The 24,735-nt window shown below is 32.4% G+C and overlaps 2 protein-coding genes across 2 annotated transcripts; one reads left to right on the top strand and one right to left on the bottom strand.

Annotated features, from left to right (window-relative positions):
* The first annotated feature begins 11,604 nt into the window (after positions 1-11,604).
* LOC103993310 (uncharacterized) lies at positions 11,605-16,988 on the top strand. Its single transcript, XM_009413327.3, has 7 exons — positions 11,605-11,895; positions 12,337-12,642; positions 14,129-14,337; positions 14,410-14,458; positions 14,586-14,675; positions 14,789-14,851; positions 15,030-16,988. Exons 1-7 carry the CDS (start codon positions 11,728-11,730, stop codon positions 16,689-16,691), a joined length of 2,547 nt encoding a protein of 848 aa, XP_009411602.2. The 5' UTR covers positions 11,605-11,727; the 3' UTR covers positions 16,692-16,988.
* A 6,241-nt stretch (positions 16,989-23,229) lies between these two features.
* Positions 23,230-24,594, bottom strand: LOC135646165 (peroxidase 5-like). Its single transcript, XM_065165390.1, has 2 exons — positions 24,288-24,594; positions 23,230-24,211 (listed from the first exon to the last, which is right to left on the bottom strand). Exons 1-2 carry the CDS (start codon positions 24,501-24,503, stop codon positions 23,429-23,431), a joined length of 999 nt encoding a protein of 332 aa, XP_065021462.1. The 5' UTR covers positions 24,504-24,594; the 3' UTR covers positions 23,230-23,428.
* Between the last annotated feature and the right edge of the window lie 141 nt (positions 24,595-24,735).

Genomic DNA, 24,735 nt, shown 5'->3' with positions numbered 1-24,735 from the left:
GAACGAAAGTTACGTAAAGGGTCTCGATGCTGCTGGCAAAAGTACGATCATGCCCGCACATGCCAGATCTACGGTACACATCGATGCCACGTTCTAAAGGGCGGCTGTTCCCCAGCGCCATCGCCGTCGGTTTGACTTTACTCGGAGAGGCGGTCTACGAAGAAAGAGCACGAAACGCGTGTGATTTCGCGTGGACCCCGCGCCAGTTTGGACGCACCACGCCCGTGACCGGCGGATTCTAGGCTATGATTCGTGGGTTGGTGGAGCCCCTACCGCATGCAATATTTGACCCCACTTTTGAACCACGTTCTTTCTTTTTTTTTTGGTCAAAATTTCAAAAAAAATAAAAATAAAAATAAAAATCATTTTTTTTTTATTTTTTGAGCAAAGCTTTTTTAATTTTCTAAGAAATCAAAATTATCTCTTACCTCGATACGATAGTTCCTCGCCTTTCATCCTTATGTCCAGTAACATTTTTACTTTATTCGTTATTAACATTTTTTATTTTAATCCATCACCCTCATCGTCCCATTGCCCATCCATGACCCTCATCACCTAGATCGATACCCTACCTCTTCCAATACGATGATGATACGAGAAGATTCATCCTTTTATCATTTCATCTCGTTTGACCTCCTTAGTTTCTCTAAGATCTTCATCATCTTTGGCCTCATCATCTTTATAGCTTTCCTCGTTTACTTTCTTTGCTTTTTGGGTATTGCCTTCGTCCAAATCATCATCTCATCCACTGATGAGATGGATAACTTTATGTACCATCCCTCATCACTCTTGTTCCCTCACGCTCTATTGCCACTATTTATACCTTTCTTTACATCGACAAACATACTATTTGCCTCATTGCCTCTCTTGATGATGGGATTACGGAGTAGAGATAGAGGTCTTAGCGATGCCTTGGAAGTAGTAAACAAGAGTGAGGCGCGCAAATAACAAACGATGGCAAGAGCAAGGATGGGAAGGTAGAAGCGATGACTAGGGACAAAAACAACCACAATAGGGTGACGAGATATAGGCGACAACAACCATGGCAGAGGTCATGAATAATCTTATTTTTAAAAAATAATAAGTAATGAATTGTAAAGGAAAAAAAAAGAAACTTAAATTTTTTATTTAAGAATTTACGGATTCAATTGTAGATACTACTATAGACCGTAACTAATATCTTCAAAAACTTATCAAAAGATTTTGAGCCATAAATAACTCCTGCACACCATTGTAGATTTTACCGAACCCTTGATAAACTAGTCAAGTAAATTTGTCATATAAGATCTCAAATCTTCTTCACTGAATTTGTATAATATTCATGCACTCATTGAAATGGTAATGAGAAAAAAAAGAACAAAGATGATCAACTTAAATAAGATTATAATGTCTTTTAAGTAAGTTCAAAATAATTTTTTATCAAAAAATTAATATGTAGAGTCAAATTAGATTTGGATTTGAATGAGATTCACGGATACTTTACCCATTATCATTCTCATCCATGAAAGATGATGTGCCGAGAAGAGAAGAAGATGCATGTTATATCATATGACAAGTTTTGAAATCAGTGAGTAAATTTGAACTCAAATATTATCAACATTGGAAATTGGAACACTACAGTCACATAAAAAATGAGTTCCGATTTAGAATGATAGATATATTATTATTATTAGTTATAGTTTTAATATTTTGAGACAGTGATTTAGGCTAACTTCAGATCAATTATCTCATCAAGTCAGATATAATTGATATTAGAACAAACCTAATGACATATTTGTTAGTTTTTTTGCCTCTAAATATTTATTACAATTAAAGTGACATACTTGTGATTTTGTTATTATAAAGTATTTATTTTTTAAAGGAAAATACTAGATATAGCTTTATCATCTTAAATCATAGTAAATAAAATAAATAGTTAATCTCACCTTCACTATTTATCATCAATATCTTCAGAAGTTTTTAAAGGCTTAGTCTATAAATGTTGGGGAATATTTCTTTCCTATTGATATGACATACTTGTGATTTTATTATTATAAAATATTTATTTTTTTTAATAAAAAAGACTACTTATAGTTCGATCATCCAAAATAATAGTAAATATAATAAATAGTTAATCTCACCTACACTCTTTATCATCATATCTTCACAAATTCAGGTTGAAAGGCTTAGTTTATAACATTTGGATTTGGTTTTATCATTATTGGACAAGCAATGATTCATGTAGAACTAAAGAAATAGATCTTATTTCCTTGCACTGATCTTGATTGTCTAGATTTAGGTTTCGGAATACAATTATAGTCATCATTGGTTATTTGATCAAATACTTATATATTTTATTATTTAAAACCTTCATATATTACTAATAACCACTAAAATTTTCATGAATTAGTTCAAGAAAAATACTAAAATTTTAGAGGCTTGTAATATCCCTCATATTTATGTTCACCAAACATTTTCACTTCCTTTAACCAACTTTAATATAAAGAAACAAAATCGGAAATTTCAAATTGAAATAGATATGCATGCTATATTTTTACTAATAGTCAATTGATGGAAACGGACCACAATTACCACTAAGTTTATCAAATTAGTGTCAATTAAAATATATCTGGCCATAATTTTTATATTTTTTTATTTATATCGGTATTTCCTTTTTGTATTTTTTTCTATATATCGAGCCTTGAAAATGTCTTAGAATAACATATTTAACCCTATTAATTATAATCCAGCATGCATGTACGTCCAAATATTAATATACTTTGTATCTTTATATACATTTCTTTCTTAATTATTTACCAAATAAAATTTTGATAAATCATTACTAACCATTGTTACCATCAAAGATTAAGTCATATGTATATATATCATTATATGCTTATTATATAGGTAGAATGTCTAAAGCCAACTACAAGAATATTGATTTAAGCATATATATGTTTTGTTTATATAAATTTTTACTTAATTTTTTGTTTAATTATCATTAATAAGTTTTAAATTTCATTTATAGGTACCTGTGGATCAAGTCGTTGAAGAAAGGAAAAGTCACTTTAATAGGATAATTTTCAAGTGATTTATGAATATTTTTGCTATTTACTTATGACATCTACTAAGCGTAGTTGAGTAAAATTAGACTCATTATCACTAAGGTAGTGTCACTTGGATGTTATAAGGAATACTATATTTGATCAATTTTTGATATCCTTATTATTTTTGTATCTCATGAATTAATATCCATAATTATAGAATGATAAAGTGTCTAATGAATAAAGTAAAACTATCTTTTTTATGCATTATGCTTAGAAAAGTCATTGATTTGAAAGTATTTAGATCCAAAGAGCATCTTACACATAAGTATTTTATTTTTTATTTTATAAATTTATATCTAAGTGATGATAAAGAATGGATTTTTATCAAACGTATATGATATATATTTTTGATTATATATGTCTTTTTAAATCGATTAGTTCTTAGTATCTGACAATTTAAAAAATTTAAATAAGTATATTTGTTAAGTAATAGTTGATTCATTTATTTTTGAGAGAATTGTAATAGTGGGAGAGAATATATAGAGATTTAAGAGAAATGAGACTCCAACTATAGGTTATTTGAAAGCCTGCTTATCCATATTATAGGTAACTTATGTGTATGTATATAGTTTATAAATTACTGTACCTTACTTTTTTTTGTATAATATGATTTGATCTTATTTGATATTTGATATGGGTGGTTTTGTGAGCGCATCCCTGTACTTTAAGCTATCAAATAAAATAAAATATCCAATAAAATGAAAATGGTCTATACCCACGTTGTATTGAAAAATAATTAATAGAATGATATCATCAGTACAATCTAATTAAGCAAATAACTTATTTTGAAATTAAATTCAGATTTATTTTTGTATCTTCTTTTGGAAAACTATTCTAATGATTGCTTTTTATTATTTGTAGATCATTAGAAAGCTAAATCTTTTACCATGTGAGGTATAATTACATTCTTGCGGAGCATCGAGGTATTAGTAGCTAAGGTACTAATAACCGATGAATCATGACCTACTTAGTGATCATATAATATAGAATTATGTTTCTTTCTTGAGTCACACTAATTATAGTTTTCTCTTAGATAACTAAATAATAAATTTATTTTTCATTCTAGCAAGCAGATATATGTATGGATGATGTCAAAAAAAACAATCGAAGTCACGTGAACCTCAATAATATGAATATAAAAGTTATAAGATATATCTTGAGACACTTATGAGGTTCATGCTGTTAGTACAAAAATATGAACCGACTAATATTATTCATAAAATGGTGCTCAAATAATTTAAAAATATATATACATCAATGATACAAATACATGATCCTCAAAAATATCATAGTAAAATAATATATATAATACCTATGAAATGAGGAGTCATAAAAAAGAAGAAGAGAATGGCAACTATCGTGAAAAAAAGATTTTGAAGATGAAATTCGAGAAAAAATCAGAGGATAAATTAGGAGAGAATAAGAAGATCGACCCCGAAGGATTTATGAATCTTCTCAAAGACTCAAATGAAGGTCAAACCTAAAAAAACAAGATTAATTATGAAAAGGAGACGATTATCTTAATATCTTACTGAATTAAATTTTTTTTATCTTTTATTGAAAAAGATAAAATTAGTTCAGACCAAGAAACAATAATAATATTAGGAAAGCCAAAGCACTTGTGACCAGTTAAGTTCCTTTTTATAGAGCTTCATTATACAAAATTAATTTTTTATTTATCTATTAAATATAAGACAATTGACCAAATTATTTGATTTCTTTCATATTATAGTTTATCAACTAAAATAATCTAGAGAGATGATGTAAGCCATCGCAACTTGCATTTATGTAGTTGATAGATTTCAACTGTATAGTAGAGGATGACTTAATCAATGCACATACCAACATTTAAATTAGAAAGGCATGTGCGATAGTGTCACTCCAAGAATCTTGTACGTCGTCAATAGTAATATATTTATAATTTAAGGTATTTTAATGTTCAATATCATTGATATTTTTTATTTAGTATAGATTTTATAGGTTACTAACTTTTTCTTATTGTTTCAAAAATACTTCAAGATATATGATCTTGTATTATTAGATAATTTATAAATATTTATAAAATAGTGCCAATTAAATACATTTTTGTGCCATTGCATAATAAGAAGATTTACATAAGAAGATTTAGGAGCACTATATCTAATGTAAAATATAAAATTAAAAGACATTATAAAATGACAATTATTTAGCGGAGTCCTTTTAAATCTTTTATTTCGATAAACAAATTTAATGATGTTTGTTTCTAATATTATAGGTGAACATATTAAAGAATATAAGTGATGCACATATGGAATTACGTCAATCATCAAATCAAAGGGATGATCATAGGAAAATATTAAGCAAGTTGCATCTTAACTTATTATAAATATTCTAAAAAATCATAAATGGTTTGTCACTGATTAATTAACTAACTGATGACTTTTGCATGTATAAGGAATTATTGTTCTTTATTCGTTATGATGTATATTGAGCATTTGTTCTTGTAGGATCATTCTTCCAGCGTAAATTGTAGGATCAATTTTGGATGACAAAATTTTTCGTGGATAATTTAGTTCATAGTTTTCATAAGAGTTGTATGTATCTGGTTAAACAAATATATATGGCATTGTAAATCCTGTGCAATATATAGAATGTCAATGTACTTATTCAATTTTGTGGAGAATATGATTCTCCGAAAATTATTGATATTTTAAAATTATACAAATGATTAAAGTTTTGATCATGAAAGGAGCATTTTTGTAATGTGTATCATACTGTATAAATAGAATTGTGTAAACCATGATATTTCTAGTGTTTTGATATAATAATGAGCATTTCTCTAATGTGTATGACAGTACCAATAAATGTTGTTAAAACACAGAACATTTGATTATGCTATTTTAAAATGGTAATAACATATTGACTTTTTTTCATTTATAGTCAAATATTATGCACTCATGTAATATTTTTTGACATTTGACCTTAAAAGTTTGGCCTTTGGAAAATATTTCCTAATATACGAGACATTGTTTTTGGCTAAAACCTAAAAAAAAAAAAACATCGCAAAGTAGAACTTGAAAAAATATCTTGAAATTTAGAGGATATCTTTTAATTGGATCCACAAAGACATATTCCAATGTTTTTTATTTTTATTTTTTATATTTTCTAATTATTCAATTTCTACATAGTGTGCTATTTTTTTTTATTTTTTTCTTAATTTTTTTTAAAAATTTTATAAAAATTCATGTACTCATGTAATTTTTTTTTTACATTTAAGCTTCTATTTAGGTCCTAAACATCTAGTAAAAATTTGTCCCTGAAAAATATTTCTTTATTTTGGGCCAAAATCCAAAAATGGTACATTGCATAGCCACACTTGTCAAAACATCATGAAATTTAGAGAATACTTTTGCATTGGATCCATATGGATATATTCTAATATTTTTCTATTTTATAAAATTATTTTGATATTTTTCTAAATAATTCACCTCTTGCATACCATGCCATTTTCTTTTTTAAAACACTTTTTTAATTTTCACAAAGAATTCATAAAATCATGTATTTTTTTGACATTTGAGCTTCTAGTTATGTCTCAAATACCTAGTAAAAATTTGATTCTCAAAAAATATTTTCTTCTATGCAATGTACTGTTTTTTGGCCAAAATCCAAAAATTAGTGCTTCGCACAGTAGCATTTGTCAAAAATATTTTGAAATTTTGAGGATACCTTTGCATTAGATCCACATAGACATATTCCAATATTTTTTCTATTTCAAACTTTTTAAAATATTTCTAAATTATTGAGTTCCTACACAATGTGATATTTTCTTTTTTTCATATTTTATAAATTTTCATAAAAATTCATATACTCATGCAATGTATTTTAACATTTGAGCTTCTAGTTAGGTCGAAAAAATATTTTTTTATATTTGATACATTATTTTTAGCAAAAATCTAAAAATAGTACATCTCATAGCAGCACTTGTCAAAATGTTCAATTATTCACCTCCTACAGTGTGCTATTTTTCTAATTTCTGAATTTGTTGGACATATGATAGTGTTTTTCTAAAATTTTAGGATATATTTGAATTGCTTCAATTTACAATTCCAATATAACTTGCTTCAACTTTGAACAACCAAATAGTTTGAACATATTAAACATATTAAATTACAAATTTTAAGTCCTTGAAAATATACAACCAAATCTCCTATCTAAATGTCATTGTCCTCAAGTTGATGATACAGTTGAGAATTTACATGATTGATGATTATATTTAAATTGTTAACACCTTGAATACTCATTCTTATTTTTATCACTATATGTTAATTCAATTCTTGCTTTCTTCTACCATCTTACACCATGCTTTTTGGAGGTAATATAATATGATTGAAATCTAATCATATCTAATATTGTTTGCTTCTCATCGGAAATTTTTTTATCTTTGTAGATGTTTTCTAAGGTGCATGTTGTATAAAATTTTTCACAAATTAAATATGAATTGGCATTAATATATCCAATTGTAGCATCACATGAGAACATGAAATTATCAAAACATCGACATAAATAAATTTTTTTTTTTCGAATCTACTATAATTGTCTCAAAGGATGTCTGCACTTCAAATTCAATAGTACGAGGAAAGACATTGTAGTATCGATCCTTGTCTTTCGTTTTGGTAAGTTGATCTTCACCAATACTTATCATAATTAATTTTAAACTCTTTTATGATAGATGTAGAACTATTTAGTAACCTTCCTCCATTTTAATCATAAAGGTATGAACTTTGTATAACGACAACTATGAAAAAAAATGTAGACCTTTTCAATTTTAGATATCGAAACAAAACGTCATTTGTAATTTTTTTCTTAATTTTTATATGCATTTATTAAACTCGTACATAATAGGGGATCTAACAATAACCTAGAACAATTTTACAGTCTCTGTGTCTTGCTCATAAGATTTTTAGATATATGAACTATGCAATAATCATGATATGCTCCTAGGAAAATCTTGGTAACTAACAATAGCTGAAAGAATTTTTAGATTTTGGTAAGTAATAATAGTCAATTTTTCGCATCCCAAAATACATATCTTAATTGATACAAGAACCACTCCCATGAATTCTTATACTTAATTTCTATCACAGCAAATATAATTAGAAGTAATTTATTATATCCATCAATAGCTATAGCCATAATCAAAGCACTAGGACATTTGCTTAAGAGATGTATAGTATTGATACCAAAAACATATCACATATATAACCTAAAATGTCTAAAGCAAACTTGAAAATCTCAAAAAAAAATTATGAAACTATTATTTGGACATGATTCTTATAGTTATGTAGTTTTAACTCCCTTAAAAAATAAAATTTTATTAATATATGTCTGATCAAAGTTACCACTGTCCATATTGAGAGTAATCTCCTATGCAAGATAAGCCTTTTTCTATCAAACAACAACTTCATATTTTTTTTAAATAATAATAATAATAATAATAATCTTTAAAGTATAATTAATATTTATCATAACTTAATTTTCAATTTGATCAGTGATGAAAGAACTACTACAATCCTTATGATCCCTATTCAATCTTGACAAATTACAATCGTAATCTTTATGAAACTTGATGATTCAAAAACTATCAGTTCCTCCATGATCTACTATCATCCATTAATAATAAAAAACTTTACATTTTTCTTTTATCTTATAACTTCTAGTTGCAATATGTTTAATCTTAAAATTTATTCGAATGACACAATATTTCATAACTTTTTGAAACTCAACCTTATCTAGAAACACATGTATAAAAACATCATTTGAGTTATAAAATAATATATATCAAGTAAATTCAAGAAAATAACTTTTGTATCATTTAGATCATTGTATGAATAATCACCATCTTCATCGAAAGAAATTAGCATGTTTAACAACACACCATCATCTTGACTATAATCATATTTAACAAGCACTTGTTAAATTTTATCATACATGTCCTCACTTAAAACAACTTGCACACCAAGAACATCTAATGCATCACAAATATTAGAATTTCTGTCATCTTCAACCCCTTCATGTATTCTTTCTTCAGTCAATTTATTTTTAAAGATATCATCACTATCAATCATTTTCATTATCATAAAATTGATCATTCAAGGAGTCTCAAAACCTGAGCTATTTGACAAATGACTTTTACTCAAAATTAATGTATCATGTAATATTTGTCTATCAGTGTCATTAAGAATTGAAAATCCTCCCAATAATAAGATGATTCAAAAGAAAATAATATTTTTTGCATTTCATGAAATAATATAACACTAAAATGGGTAATATCACATTAGCTTCTTTTTTTTTTTTTTCATTTCTAGCAAAATATCGTGTAATGTTTTTTCACATTTGACCTTCTACTTAGGTCCCAAATACTTGGTAAAAATTGGACCATCAGAAAATATTTCCTAATATATGATATATTATTTTTAAAAAATCTAAAAATAGTGCAACACATAGTAGAACTTAAAAAATATTTTAAAATTTAGATGATACCTTCAAATTGGATCGAGATTGACATATGTTAGTGTTTTTTTTATTTCAGAGGTTTTTTTATATTTATCAAAAATTTCAGCTTCTACACATTATGCTTTTTTTATTTTTCAAATTTTCACAAAAATATCATGGACTCATGTAAGTTTTTTAACATTTGACCTTCTAATTAGAACCTAAACATGTGATAAAAATTTGGCTATCAAAAAAGTTTTACTAATATGTGATGAATTATTTTTGGCCAAAATTCAAAAATAGTGCATCACATAACAGGATTTGTCAAAATACTCTGAAGGTTTTAGGATACCTCTTAATGGGATTTGGATGGATATATGTTATTGTTTATCTAGTTTAAGATTTTTTAATATTTTAACAATTTTAATTTCTATATAATGTAATTTTTTATTTTTTAATAAAAAATACCATGCACTAATGTAATATTTTTTTTGACATTTGAGATTCTAATTAAATCTCAAATGTCAATGAAAATTTGACATTAAAAAAATATTTCCTTATATGCAATGCACTATCTTTGACCAAAATCCAAAAAAATAGTACATCAAATAGCAAGACTTATCAAAATGTTCTAAAATTTTAGAGATATTTTTTAATTTGATCTAGATAGACATATGCCAATGTTTTTCTATTTTATGGAATTTTCTATATTTTTTAGAAAATTTTAGCTCTTGAAAAGTGTGCTAGTTTCTAAATTTCTAAGAAATTTTAAAGTTTTATAAAAATATCATACACTTTTGTAATACTTTTTAACATTTGAACTTCCAATAAGGTCACAATCACCTTGTAAAAATTTGACCAAAATATTTTCTTATATGGGATACGTTATTTTTGGCCAAAATCCTAAAACAATGCATCATATAATAAGACTTGTCAAAATATACTAAAATTTTGAAGATATCTTTGAATTTTAGATGCCAGTGATATTTCATTTCAGGAAATTTGTTCAATATTTTTATAATTATTCGGCTCATGCAAATTGTGTCATTTTTTATTTTTGAAAAACTTTTTAAAATTTCTATAAAATATCATGCACTCATCCATTTTTTTTTGGCATTTAACCTTCTAATTAAGTCCTAACACATGGTAAAAATTTGGCTATAAAAAAATATTACTAATAAGTGGTGCATTGTTTTTTACCAAAATATAGAAAACAGTGCATCACACAGCAGGACTTGTCAAAAATACTATATGAACCTATGTCAGTATTTCTTTTTATTTTAGAGAATTATTTCGATATTTTTCAGAATCATTCAAGTCCTACATAGTGTGTCATTTTTTAATTTTTTTAATAATTTTTTAAATTTCCTCCAAAATATCATACACTTATGTTTTTTTTTTTTTGACATATGACATTCTAATTAGATCCTAAATACTTAAATAAAAATTTGGTCATTAAAAAGTTTTACTCATATGTGTTGCACAGTTTTTTTTTATCAAAATCCAAAAATAATACATCACATAATTGGACATCTCAAAATGCTTTAAAGTTCTAAAATGTCTTTGAATTGAATCCAGATGAACATATTTCATCGGTGTCTTTCCATTTTAAAAGTTTTTTTTAAATTATTTAGGTCTTATTTTCTAATTACTAAATATTTTTTAAAATTTTCTAAAAATATATTATACTCATGTAATGGTTTTCAATATTTGAGGTCTCAAACATCTTGTAAAAATTTGATCATCAAATTTTGTTTACAATATATGATGTATTATTTTTAATAAAAATAATAAACAGTAACAAATATATATATATATATATATTTATTTATAAGCTCATTGTTTTTTATTCATATAAAAAGATAACATAAAAACCTTTGATTGAAAAGCTAACATATTTAACCATGAACATCAACAAGCCAATTGTTTTAAATATCATAATACTATTCATAAAAATCATATCTATATATATATGTAATATTCTTTTTTATTTGTGAATTCATATCCTCATATATATAATTGTTTTCCGTCACATCAAATCGCACGCTCTCCCAAACGCCGTGTGTGCGCCTCTTTCGGTGTTTCCTTGCTCACCAAGCCATCGCCGCCTTCTTGGCTCGCCCACCAATCTCCGGTCTCCGATCGCCCGCCCCTCGCCCCTCGGTCAGCGATGGACGATAGCTGTGCGGTGTGTGCCGACGCCCTCGAGTGGGTGGCCTACGGGCCGTGCGGCCACCGGGAGGTTTGCTCCACCTGCGTCGTGCGCCTTCGGTTCGTCCTCGCCGACCGCCGCTGTTGCATCTGCAAGACCGAGTGCTCCTTTGTCTTCGTCACCAAGGTATCATGCCCTATGGTTTTGCCCCAGTCTGTTGCTTTCGTCGATTGTTCTTGAATCGCATCGAGATCTGTTTGTTTCCGACTAAGTGGGATTTGGCCATGGAGGTGGAATTCTTGGTTAAATATCGATTGTTACAACGTTTTCCCCTAAATCTTGATGAAGTTAGTTATTTTTCCTTGGTATAATTGTCAATTTGTTGTAGAAATTTTGACCTTTTTTTTTATCTTATTCGATTTTATTTTATCCTTTGATCTATGTTCGAATAGAATTAGGATCTGATGAGCGTAGTCTTCTGCTGATTCTTTCATGATAGTAGATATAAGAACTTGGATGAGATCCGTGGTCTATTATTTCCATGAATAATTTACATTTATATATTATTAACCTGTTTAGTTTTCCCATGATTGTTGCTTTGAGATCAGATGGCTTTTTGATTTACAGGCACTGGGCGATTACACGAGGGTGGTAGCTGATTTCTCAGTCTTCCCAGCTAGTCCAACAGAAGGGCAGGTGGGGCAATATTGGTTCCATGAGGATACACAGGCCTTTTTCGATGATGTGGATCATTACCGGATGATAAAGGCAATGTGCCGGCTGTCTTGTAGCGTCTGTGACAAGAATGCAGAGGTGCAAGGTGGCGAGAGTGCAAAGAGGAGGATCAGATTTAGGAGCATAGAACAATTAAATGGGCATTTGAGGCATCAACACAACTTGTTTATGTGCAATCTATGCTTGGAAGGAAGAAAGGTGAGGTGTCACATAATGGGTTTAACATAATAAGTTGCTCTGTGTTTTGATGGCTTGTTAGTGTATTACTATCTGAACTGATGTGGAATGATGAAATTTTGCTCAATTCGTAATTTGTTGCTTTGTTTATATACACAAAACATATCCTGTTCTAAGTAAGTGGTCATTCATGGTGGCATGTCTTCGTACATGTTTTAGTTGACTTAGCTTTTAGAGTTGTTATATTTAGATTTGTGTTTTTTTAATGAACAAGTCTTGAGTTCTGCTTAACCTCTCTTTATCTTGAGATTATGGCTTTATTTGATATGATGTGCTTCTAAAGGCATGTGGCACTTTGTGGAACTATGGAAGTCAAACTTAGAAGTTGGAACAAAAAGACTGGTCCGTGTTTTTTCTTGTTCATGCAGCGCTGGAACATCGACAGCATTCTCTCTGTCCACTTTCCTTTCTACTTTTGCACAAAATTTTCCTATTTGATTCAGAAATCAATTTTCTTCTTTTTCTTCAATTGCAATAAAAGTGAAGTGTTTGTACAGAATTTATGAGCTAAAATGGTGAAAAGAGAGAGCAACAAGAAGAGTTAAGTTATGAAGCAATCAACAAATAATTCTTTCCCCATCTCTAATCCCTTTGTGACTTTGTCCAAATCTCTTTCACCCCTTTCTTCTTCCTGTCTGGCTAAAGCTCAGACATCATAAGGATTCTCCTGTCCTCAGTCTCTCTGTTCGACAGTGTTAGAGTCGGGTACCATTGTTAATACAAGTAGCGATTTGTATACTGACATGAATTTTACATATAATTTTATAGTTCACTAATTTTTAGTTTCATATTTAATGCTAATTTATTAGTATGCTATTATAATGGTTCAACCTTGAGTCCAACCCCTGTTCATATTTATGCTGTTTTGAAATTGCTTCAGTACTTTTTCTGTTTGTTTCTTCAATTTGTAGATCTTTTCCCAGTTTGATGTGATAGATACTTCTATTAGGAACATCATTGACATCTCATTCTTTGTCATGAATTTGTGCAGTTAGGTTTAGCCATTCTTGCTTTCATCAGGACACAAATTCATTAGCAATCATGTTGATTGTTGGAGCTTGTGTTAGAATGTACTTAATATGGCAACATTTTAGCAGGGGCAGCCTTCTAATGTGTTTCCCTGTATTTTGGCCCTCTAGGAATTGTCTTGTAACTTTCTCATAAAATTATAGTTCTGGTATTTTGTAAGTCATTTCCAACAATTTCTGTAATGTCGTTGCATTTTTTTGTGAGTCATTGTTGGATGGTTGGGAGATGGAATAAACTGTTTAGCAGGGGCAGCCTTCTAACACATTTACCTATATGTTGGCCCTTTAGGAATTATCTTATGATTTTCTCATAAAATTATGGTTTTGGTAATTTGTAAGTCACTTCCAATATTCTGTGTAATGTAAGTGCATTTTTTTGTGTTTTTGCTGGATCATTGGAAAATGGAACTTTCAAGCAGGTATTCATTTGCGAACAAAAGTTATACACTAGATCACAGCTAAATCAACACAAAAGCACCGGTGATTCTGAAGTGGATGGCAATGAGAGTGAACGTGGTGGCTTTATGGGCCATCCTACGTGTGAGTTCTGCAGAAACCGATTTTATGGAGATAATGAACTTTATATGCACATGTCAACAGAGCACTATACCTGCCACATTTGTCAAAGGTATGTTTTCTTAATTTCATTAGATGAATTATCTTGAGAACGTTATGTAACATTTGTCACAATCATTTGCAGGCAACATCCTGGACAATATGATTATTTTAGAGACTACAATGACTTGGAGGTAGTGTTATAAATCTCTATTTTCTTGTAATTTTTGAGGGATGCTAGATCTACTGCAACTGTAATTGAAAACACTTATGTAAGACTTTTAAGCTATACATGCTCTTTTCTTTTGTGTTACATAACAGATGCATTTTCGCCAAGAGCATTTCCTTTGTGAGAACGAGGCGTGTTTAGAGAAGAAGTTTGTTGTTTTTCAAACTGAATCAGAGATGAAGGTGCGATTATGTTGATTGTCCTACTTCTGTATTATTTTTCTTTTCATTTTTAGATACTATCATATTTTACTAGACACCTTCAAGGCTAATCCTCTAGTTAATGCATCTTCCAGAGGCACAATACTCTTGAGCATGGGGGACACATGTCTCGTTCTAAGCGCAATGCTGCACTCAGGGTATTAAACTAGTCCTGATTTTTTCTTTCTTTCTGCTGAAGCAGTTTTTCACCCGAAGTAGTCTATAATAGTGATAGTTCTTTTATCTATCAGTCATTACCTTTTCTTTACTTGGGCCTCTGTTGTGAGGTATTTATTTGTCTCCTTTTATTCCCTGATGTTATATTCTTCCATTCAGATACCAACTAGCTTCAGATATCGACGGAATGAACAAGAACAACGCCGCGGAAGAGGTCACGGATTTCGGCCTGATCCTTCTGGTGACCAGCTATCTATGGCAATACAAGCCAGCCTTGAAATGGCTGTAGCTGATGGGAGATTTCAGGATTCTTCTTTTGGTTCTCGTATGAATGCTGAGCATGGGGAGACGAGGCGGGCTGATGCAGTCAGGAATTCATCAGAAGTCTCAAATGTTAATGCAGGTTCAGAAGCACCTTTAAGTACTCCATTGTCACTTAGCCAAAGCTCCAGGACAACACCAATACTAGAAGAATCGTCTTTCCCTCCCCTTGGTGATAGAGAGTTACCAGAGCCTTCTTCTAGATATGCTCAAGCTCTCAGTCAAAACTCTAGAAATGCGGTCAAACTTAGAGAAGAATCATTTCCTCCTCTACCTGGTGCAACTAGTAAACCAAAGCCAATTCATGGATCTGAAAGTTCGTCCACAAATACTTTTGCTGCCCGTATTCAGCGCAACAGAGGCTCTGTAGTTGTCAACTCTGCTCCATCTAGGCCACCAGAGTATCATGAGATCTTCCCATCCGCTTCTCAGTTGAGAGCCACACCAAATTATGGTTCCACATCATCCACTTCAACAAGTTCTCAGTTGGGAGGAAAACCTATAAGAGAAAATGCACATAGATCACCTTCATCCTCCAGTACTGCTTATAATTTGGATACTGTTAATAGGATGAAGCATTCAGCATCAGCTCCTAACCTTGCTGAGGGATCATTTTTTAACCAAGCTGTTCCTGGTGTGTCTTCTGGTGCGAAGGGAGAGGAACCATTAACTCAAAGTAAGCAATCTCTTACTGTCACAGGGGACGTCTACACTGCCAACAAGTCCTTGGTTGAAAGGATTCGAGCTGCCTTAGGGATGGATGATGATATGTATGGTGCATTCAAAAACTTATCCTCTGAGTATCGGCAAGGCCAAATCAACACATGGGAGTACCTCTCTTATGTCGAGCAATTTGGCTTGTCGCATCTTGTTCCTGAACTTGCTCGGCTCTGCCCTGATGGTCAGAAACAGAAGGAACTAATTGATACCTACAGTGCCAATTTGCAGAACAAAAGTCTGCAAGAAAATGATGGCAGCAGTCGTGGCGGTAAAGGTAAGGGAAAAGCAGTAGCTCGTGCTCAATCTAGTGCTAAAGATTCTTTAGCTGATGACTTCTTGGCTTCTGTAAGAAAGCTACAACTGAACCAGAAGCCTCAGGAGGATGGGGTGGAGGTGCTTTCAAAGGGTGGCTACCGAGTCACCAAGGATACATTTCAAGTGTCAGCTAAGCAAGTTCATGGTAATTCAAGTTCCGTTGATGTGAATTCCATTGGGAAAAGTACTGATAGGGAATCCCAAACTGGTTCAGACGTTGCAAAGCAAAATTTAGCTAATGAAGCTAGTGGTAAACAACGTAAGAAGACATCAAAATTTCATAGAGTTCGTCTGGGTGACAGTTCAGCGACTGCACTTCTCGATCTTTCTCGCAGGGATACGAGCCCTGAACCTACAGAAAACAGAACTGCTGGCGATGGGCCGCCCGATGGTGTGCCGGTCCGAGGTGTTTGGCGAAGTGGCGGTGCACATAGACTTTTTGCAAACTCCAACAGGAATGCCTGAAAACTGACAACCTTCAATGGTGAATCCGAGGTCAGGTTGTGCCATCACCCGTCGGGAGTTGGAAATGGTTGCAGGATGGTTTGTGGTTTGCAACCTGCGATTCTTTTTGCAAGTGTAGTTTATGTTCTCGATGAGCAAAAGTGTTTTGGATGTTTCCTCAGATACAATGGTCTGGCTGAAAAATATTTACAGATGTAGAAGTTTTATGTTATTGGGTGCTCCTTTGTCTCAGCAGAAACTACGGGCTGATACTTTTTATCTTTGTTTAAAAAATATTTGGGGTAACATTTTCTTGAATTCCAAACTATGCGGTTGTTTTCCTAGCTGGGATCCAACTCTAAGCAAGAATGTAATCCAACAAATTGTGCTGAAATTTATCTTAGATTTCTCGTAGAGAGGAAACAGTTTACAAGAAAATTGTGCATAAAATAATTTTTATGATTATAAAATGATCAAAAAAAAGAAAACCCATTGGACATGATACAATTTGGACACAGACGAGAGTCTTGAGGAGGAGCTCAACGACAATTCACATAGACACCCCCTGGTGTCTCAACAGTCATAGGGTCAACTTAGTCCCACATCAATTGAGGAGTGGCGGAGCCAAGGGCTCATAAGGCAGACGTGCCTCCTCTGTAGCTCCGATTCACGTGGGTTCGCACTCACGCAAAGCGGATAATCCTTCGCACCCCCAAGGTGCACCGAGACAGACCAAATGGTCCCCTATTGGATTAATATGTATCATTCAAAAATCTTTTATCTTATCCATAAAGAAATCATAGTCGAATCTAAAAGAGTAATATCCATTTACAAGAAAAACTAGATTTACCTTATCCTTCTTAATAAATCACGTGGGTTCGCACTCACGCAAAGCGGATAATCCTTCGCACCCCCAAGGTGCACCGAGACAGACTAAGTGGTCCCCTATTGGATTAATATGTATTATTCAAAAATCTTTTATCTGATCCATAAAGAAATCATAGTCGAATCTAAAAGAGTAATATCCATTTACAAGAAAAACTAGATTTACCTTATCCTTCTTAGTGTCCTTTTTTATGGAAAGAAATAAAAGATAAGATGAGAAACAAAAGATAAAATGAGAGAAGATATATGATAGATATATGATATCTTAATAATGTTACATATTCCTATCATAAAGAGTCAAGAGTCTAAGATAAGTAATTAGTAAAGTCAAGTTTATCAAGGTCATCTCTTAATAAATCATAACTGGATCCATTTACAAGAAAAACTAGATTTACCTTATCCTTCTTAGTATCTTTTTTTATGGAAAGGAATAAAAGATAAGATGAGAAACAAAAGATAAAATGAGAGAAGATATATGATATCTTAATAATGTTACATATTCCTATATAAAGAGTCAAGAGTCTAAGATAAGTAATTAGTAAACTCAAGTTTATCAAGGTCATCTCTTAATAAATCATAACTGGATCCATTTACAAGAAAAACTAGATTTACCTTATCCTTCTTAGTGTCCTTTTTTATGAAAAGGAATAAAAGATAAGATGAGAAACAAAAGATAAAATGAGAGAAGATATATAATAGATATATGATATCTTAATAATGTTACATATTCCTATCATAAAGAGTCAAGGGTTTAAGATAAATAATTAGTAAAGTCAAATTTATCAAAGCCATCTCTTAATAAATCATAACTGAATTTACTTTCTATTGATTGATAATCATAATTAGAATTTAATCATATCGATAATATATCTTATCTACTCTCACTTGACCCATTAATTAGTAAGATATAAAGAAAATCTAAAATCAAAATAAATAAAATAAAATTTTATTTGAAAATAATTTTATTTAATTATATTATGAAATTTAAAAAATTACATATACACACAAATTTTATAAATCATGCCAATAAGCTAATAAATATAATACCACATTAAGTTTGACTACTAATGCGAGTTATAATGATGGTATATTATTAATGTCATACTTCTTTTTATTTACTACAACATTGTTAGGCCTTCTTAATATAGTCTAAAATAACCTATATAATTTATCTTGCTAACACAATTTTATTAGCACATTCAACCATAATATATACATATATAAATATATAAATAACTTTAATTATGTAAATAAGAATATCAATTATAATGTCACTCAGACATGCATTGTTATATCTTTTATGGGTTGCTCACAAACCCAAGAACATGAAGTTCTAAGTGAATTATTTAATTTATGAGGGATAAAACAATCCTTTTATTAAAAACTCTAATTGACACTCCCTACGATCGCTACGTGAGGCGTGGCCAGCTGTGCATGATCGTCGCCTACGCGAGGCACCGTAGCCATCATTTATGGTCGCTACGCGAGGCACGACTGCCACTACCGTGCATAGTCATCGCTTGCGTGGCCTCCCTACCCATGTTGTGCACACACACACCGCTCAGCAACCTTGCGACTATGCACACATGTTACCCAGTGATGTCGATCGCGACTAGCAGATGTCGTCATAGGGGCATTATTGTAATTATCGCAGTCACTATGCGTAGTGACAATTGTCGTAGCCACATAGGCAACAACGCTGCTACAGCCACCACAGGGTTATCGCACCCCATAGTGCTTGTATTGGGTATGCACAATTGGGTAGGCAACCACCAAACGTCATCGCCCTTAATAATATTATCATTGACAACAAGCTATCAACATTGGTCCATCGATCAAATATGAGGAACCTCGCATTACTTGCAAGCAAACAATAAGACGGATTGAATAAAAAAGTAGATTGACAATACAGACAAATCAGTCAAGCATCATAAATCAAAATCGAATAATATTTTTTCGTAAACGAAATATGCTAACAAATAGTTCTAAAGTATTTGATTTTACAAACATAGCTCTTATACTAATTATAAGTATAAAAATCATCTTTTGCTATTGTTATACGAAAAACTTTGATACTAAAATCTAAAATCAAACAATAATATATTAAATTTATAATATGTACCTTTCAATATCATTCAGAAAGTTTTTATCTGATCTACGGGTGCATCATCGTCGAATCTAAAAGTAACACGATGCCTATCTATAAGGAGAACTAGACTCATCTTCTTCTATCTTTCTATCCTTAAAATGATGGCTATGAATAATGGATTAGGGACAAATGAGAGATAAGAGAAAATCTATAATCTCTTATTGAATAATTCAAGTTACTAAGGGAAGATGAGAGAAGATCTATAATCTCTCATTAATGTTAAGTATATCTATCTCTGCTTATTTGCATATCCGCGTATCTACATCTCCACTTTGAATCCCTATTAGGTCCTATATATTTATAGATAAAAGTAAAAAGTCTTAGGATAAGTAATTAGGAAAGTCATTCTCTCAAGGTTATCTTAAAGAATCCTATCATAATTAGACTTTCTTTCTAATGACTGATAATCATAATTAAAATTTAATCATATCGATAATATATCATACTTAAATAGATAGGATCACATAATCTAACAACTAGGAGTCTAGTCAAGTAGTAACAAAGCATCACATCTCTACAATAGTTACACATCGATTGCACCCTTAGCCCATGCATTGTAAGAATCCACCAAAAGGAGGAGAAGAGAGAAGAACACATAAGCAGTACCCTAATGAAACAATCATTGAAGTGTATTCTGATAAGCCCAGCAACGACGACTCTCCGTTGATGATTACATCTTCATGTAGAATCCTACATGAAGGGATGTTAGATTATGCGATATTATTTAAGATATATTATAAATATAATTAGATTCTGATTATAAAATAATATGACCTCTTAGGAATAAATATTAGAGGAGATGTGTTTAGTTTTACTTATAGATCGACATTATTATAACCTTGGAATACGATGATGATACTCTTGCATATCAGATAAAGACTTTTTGAATGATATCAAAAAATATACATCATATATTTGATATATTATTATTTAATTTTAATTTATAATATTTTTTATATAATAATAATAAACTATAATTTCTATACTTACCGATGAAGCCATAAAGAGCGCAACAGCGATGAATAGGATGAAACAAGAAAGGACAGTGACACGTATTCTTTGCTCAAAAGTATGCCTATGGTGGAGTGAGCTCGCTCTGATGCATTGGCATGCATTCGTTTATACTCTCTTCTACGGAGAGAAGAGAGGATCAAATGGTTGATTAGCTGCATGTTTACAGAGTAAGCCCACTGTCTTCATCTCTCGACTGTCTCCAATGGATTGACCTATTCCTTGCGTTGTGTTGTTCATGCATTTGGTGGAAGAAGCTTCTTGCAGCTTGCATTTTGCTGTCTTTACCTCTTTCTTGTGAACTACGTCTCTGACATGAGGCTTAATAACACTCTTAAATTTGATGAAGTATAGGGCTTCACTAGACTCGGTCATGCTAAGATCTATGAGGCGCAAGAGGAACCAGTCAAATAGCAAGTGTCATGTACAACCTATTCTCCAAGTCCAAATATCTTAATGTTTAGATTAGCCAGTATACTGCTGTTTAGCACTACCAATCATATCATCACCCGAGATATATAGTTCAGGTGCCACTATTACAAGCCTTTTCTTTTCCTATGGTTATAGATTATATTAGATCGTTCATTATCCTTATTATCCTTTTTATGACAAGAGAATTTTATATTATTAATTTAAGCATCGAAGGGATCATCAGGTGATATCTTGAAGTCACCTCTGACCATCTTAAAGGCATCTTGAATATTTTTGTACATATGAGTTTCAATCACGTCTGTCAATGATATTTTTCCTTAACATATATCATTTCTAACTCAATAATAATTCTACTAATATTATTTATGAATAGTCATTTTCTATTCGAACCCTTATCATATCCAATATTAACTTAGATATAATAACTTTTATCATGATCCAATTTAATAAAATAATTAATCTAAACCATAATACATTCATACATCATATTATTCATCATAATCATTTTCTTATACATAGTTTGATCAGATCTAATCATCTTCTTCTCACTTATGCTAATTTATAAGAAGTATTCTTGAAGGTTCTTATTTGGTAAAAACTTTAAAATTTTACTATAGAATCTTAGATTTAATTCCCACCTTTGCAAACAAGGCTTGTCTTGCATCATCTTAATCCATCTTACCTCTAATCTCGAATTTTCAAATGAGATAAGACTCATTAGCTTTGTCCTTTATATATATATATATTTACTATTTTTCACCTACCTTCACATAATAAATTATTCCTAACACAGATGCCATCCACTATCTAATATGTCCTCTTTTTTGTTCCAACCCTGACAGAGATTTGTATGCCTGTGGAAGTCAGCTGTAGGGGAAATGACAAGGAAATGATGCAACTGATGCACAGCCATTCATTCATGTCTTCCAATAAGAAATCTACTTTATTAATCTGTTGACTGTCTCTAATGGATTGACATATTCCTTGTTTTATTCATGCAAGTAATCGTTTCTCCATGGGTTTGGTTTCATTATTAGCTCCATATTTGCCTTAAAATGTGTAATAAAATAAGCATATACTGCCTGCCGGAAGAAGTTTCTCACTGCTTGCACTTGCTACAATTAATCTCTAATATTTGTGGAAGATGACATGAACCTTAAGACACATTTTACAGCTTGCACTTGCCACAATTAATCTCTAATGTTTGTGGAAGATGACATGAACCTTAAGACAGATTAATGTTTAAACCGACGACATTAGATTATACTCAAATAAAATATCATTTTAATTCATATATGGAAACTGTTAGAGCTAGCCCAGGTAATTTGATAATAAAAAAAATAATAAAATAATAAAATAAAAAAGATAAGAATATCATATTTATGTGGTTCGGTTAATTGACCTAGGACGAATGAGCAAAACTCTACTATAAAAGGGATAATTACAAATACTTTAGAAAAATATTCTTAGGTTATAAAATACCTGAAACTACGAAAAACCTAAAGCAAACAATTAGGTTTTAGTGCATCTGACTTCAAAGCCCAAGCCTTTATTTATAGTTGCAATAAGAGATAACAAGCTTGATTTTCCCGACGTGGGACTATATGAGACTTACCAAACTGACAGAAACCATAAAGTCGATGGGAAATAGTATATTGGAAAAATAAAAAACTTTAACCAAAAGAAAAAGTATCATAATAAAAATATATAAAAAATTTTTAATAAGAAAACTCTCAAAAAAAATAAACTCAATTTATTTAGATATTTTATAAAGATTTTTTTCTACTTGAATTAATCATAATCCTTTAAATAATTTAAATCTATCACACTCCTAAATGACTTACTAATCCAATACATAATTAACACATATATCATAAATAAAGCCGGCATTTGACTTGTGTACAAGGAAAATGTTTCTTGCACGAGACTTCCATCATAAGTAGCAAAGCTTACAGATACTTAGTTCTCGTGTATAAGGGTGACATGAGCCTTTGACTATTCAATCGTATTGACTATTGTTGCACCTAATCCATATATTACCTCCACCCTTCTCTCGAGTCAAACCCGCAACCATCTCTGTCATGGATTCTCCAACTCTTACGATTGATATTATTAGATTATAAATATCACTCTAAATCATCATTACAATGGAAACTGATGATAGAGATAACAAGTTGTTGGATATTGGAACGTGGATAAAATGTAATACATGATAGCACAGACTTCACAGCGGATGTAATCGATGATACACAAGGGTCTCATATACAAATCATCATCATCATCATCGGTTCACGACCCAACACTGCTTCCTGATCTCCCCATGGCTTCCGGTGAGCACGTCGATGGAGGCCATCTTCACCATGGCGGCGGCGAACTTGGCAGCCCAAGCTGGTCCATTCTCGGCGTTGCAGCTCACCGTGCCCGCCGTCAGTGGGCTCGCCTGCAGGGTTTGATCGGAGAACAGCACTCCCCGGTGCGTCAGAAGGTTCTTGTAGTACTGGTTGTCCAGCCTCTTCGGCGTCACTCCATCGAGATGCACCGTGGTTGGGTCGGTGCTGTTGATGTTGACGGTGGCCGGCGAGCACTGGCTCTTCAGGTAGGCCGCCAGGGCCGGGTCCATCGACGGATCTTGAGGCTGGGAGGGGCTGAAGTTGTACAGCCGCCCGGCGAAGGAAGGACAATGGGAGCGGCCGATCGAGTGAGCTCCAGAGAGCGTGACCATGTCGTCGAGCGACAGCCGTTTCTTGGCGAAGCTGCTCAACAGATCCGTGACGGTGAAATTGGGCAAGGGGATGTTGCCGAGCACCTCCGACTCCAGGGAAACTCTTCCGTCGCGCCTGCCTGCGGGCACGGAGTAGTGGATGCCGCCGGCCAGGAGGGCCGAGTCGCGAGCCGCGAAGGCGATGATGTCGGCGCATGAGACCGTGCTCGGGCAGCGAGCTTCGAGTGCTGCCTTTGCTGCGTATATCACTTCGAAGCCTCGTAAGCTCGGCTTGTTCGCCGGAGACTCCTTCTCTGCCTTACTCCACGGAGTCGAGTCAAGAAGCACCGAGGCATCACACCCCTGATCAAAGATACATATATACTGCTCCTTTAGCTCTCAACAAGAAGCTTGAAAGCAGAAGAGCAAGAAAGCTTACCCTCACGAAGCAATCATGGAACTGCATTCGGATGAGCCCGGCGGCGAGGCCAGGGTTCACAGCCACCGCCATTTGAACGGTTGCCCGCACGATGGACTCCGCGAAGGGGCATCTCTCCTTGTAGAAGTCTACCGCAAGGGAAGCATACGTTGACGAGGCCATGGCAAGGATCAAAACCACGAAGAGGACAGAGCGACCACGAGAGATGACACCCATGGTCGCCTTCAGTTCCTCCTCGAGCAAGAACGAGAGCCGGAGAGAGAGAGAGAGAGAGAGAGAGAGAGAGAGAAGACGAAAAGGATGCGAGGTACAAGGGTCGGCAACATGCAACGGCATTTATAGGCAGCTTGAAGAGATCCATGGCCGAGACGGAGCTCGGTTTACCGGGTAAACGTGACGCGCATCGACTGTCTCGATTCGTCGTGGTAGATTACACTCGCATTGACAA

This window comes from Musa acuminata, chromosome BXJ3-8, assembly GCF_036884655.1.
Source record: "Musa acuminata AAA Group cultivar baxijiao chromosome BXJ3-8, Cavendish_Baxijiao_AAA, whole genome shotgun sequence".
NCBI lineage: Eukaryota > Viridiplantae > Streptophyta > Magnoliopsida > Zingiberales > Musaceae > Musa > Musa acuminata.
Note: the sequence above shows the minus strand (reverse complement) of the source record. Positions and strands in the feature narration are given on the sequence as shown.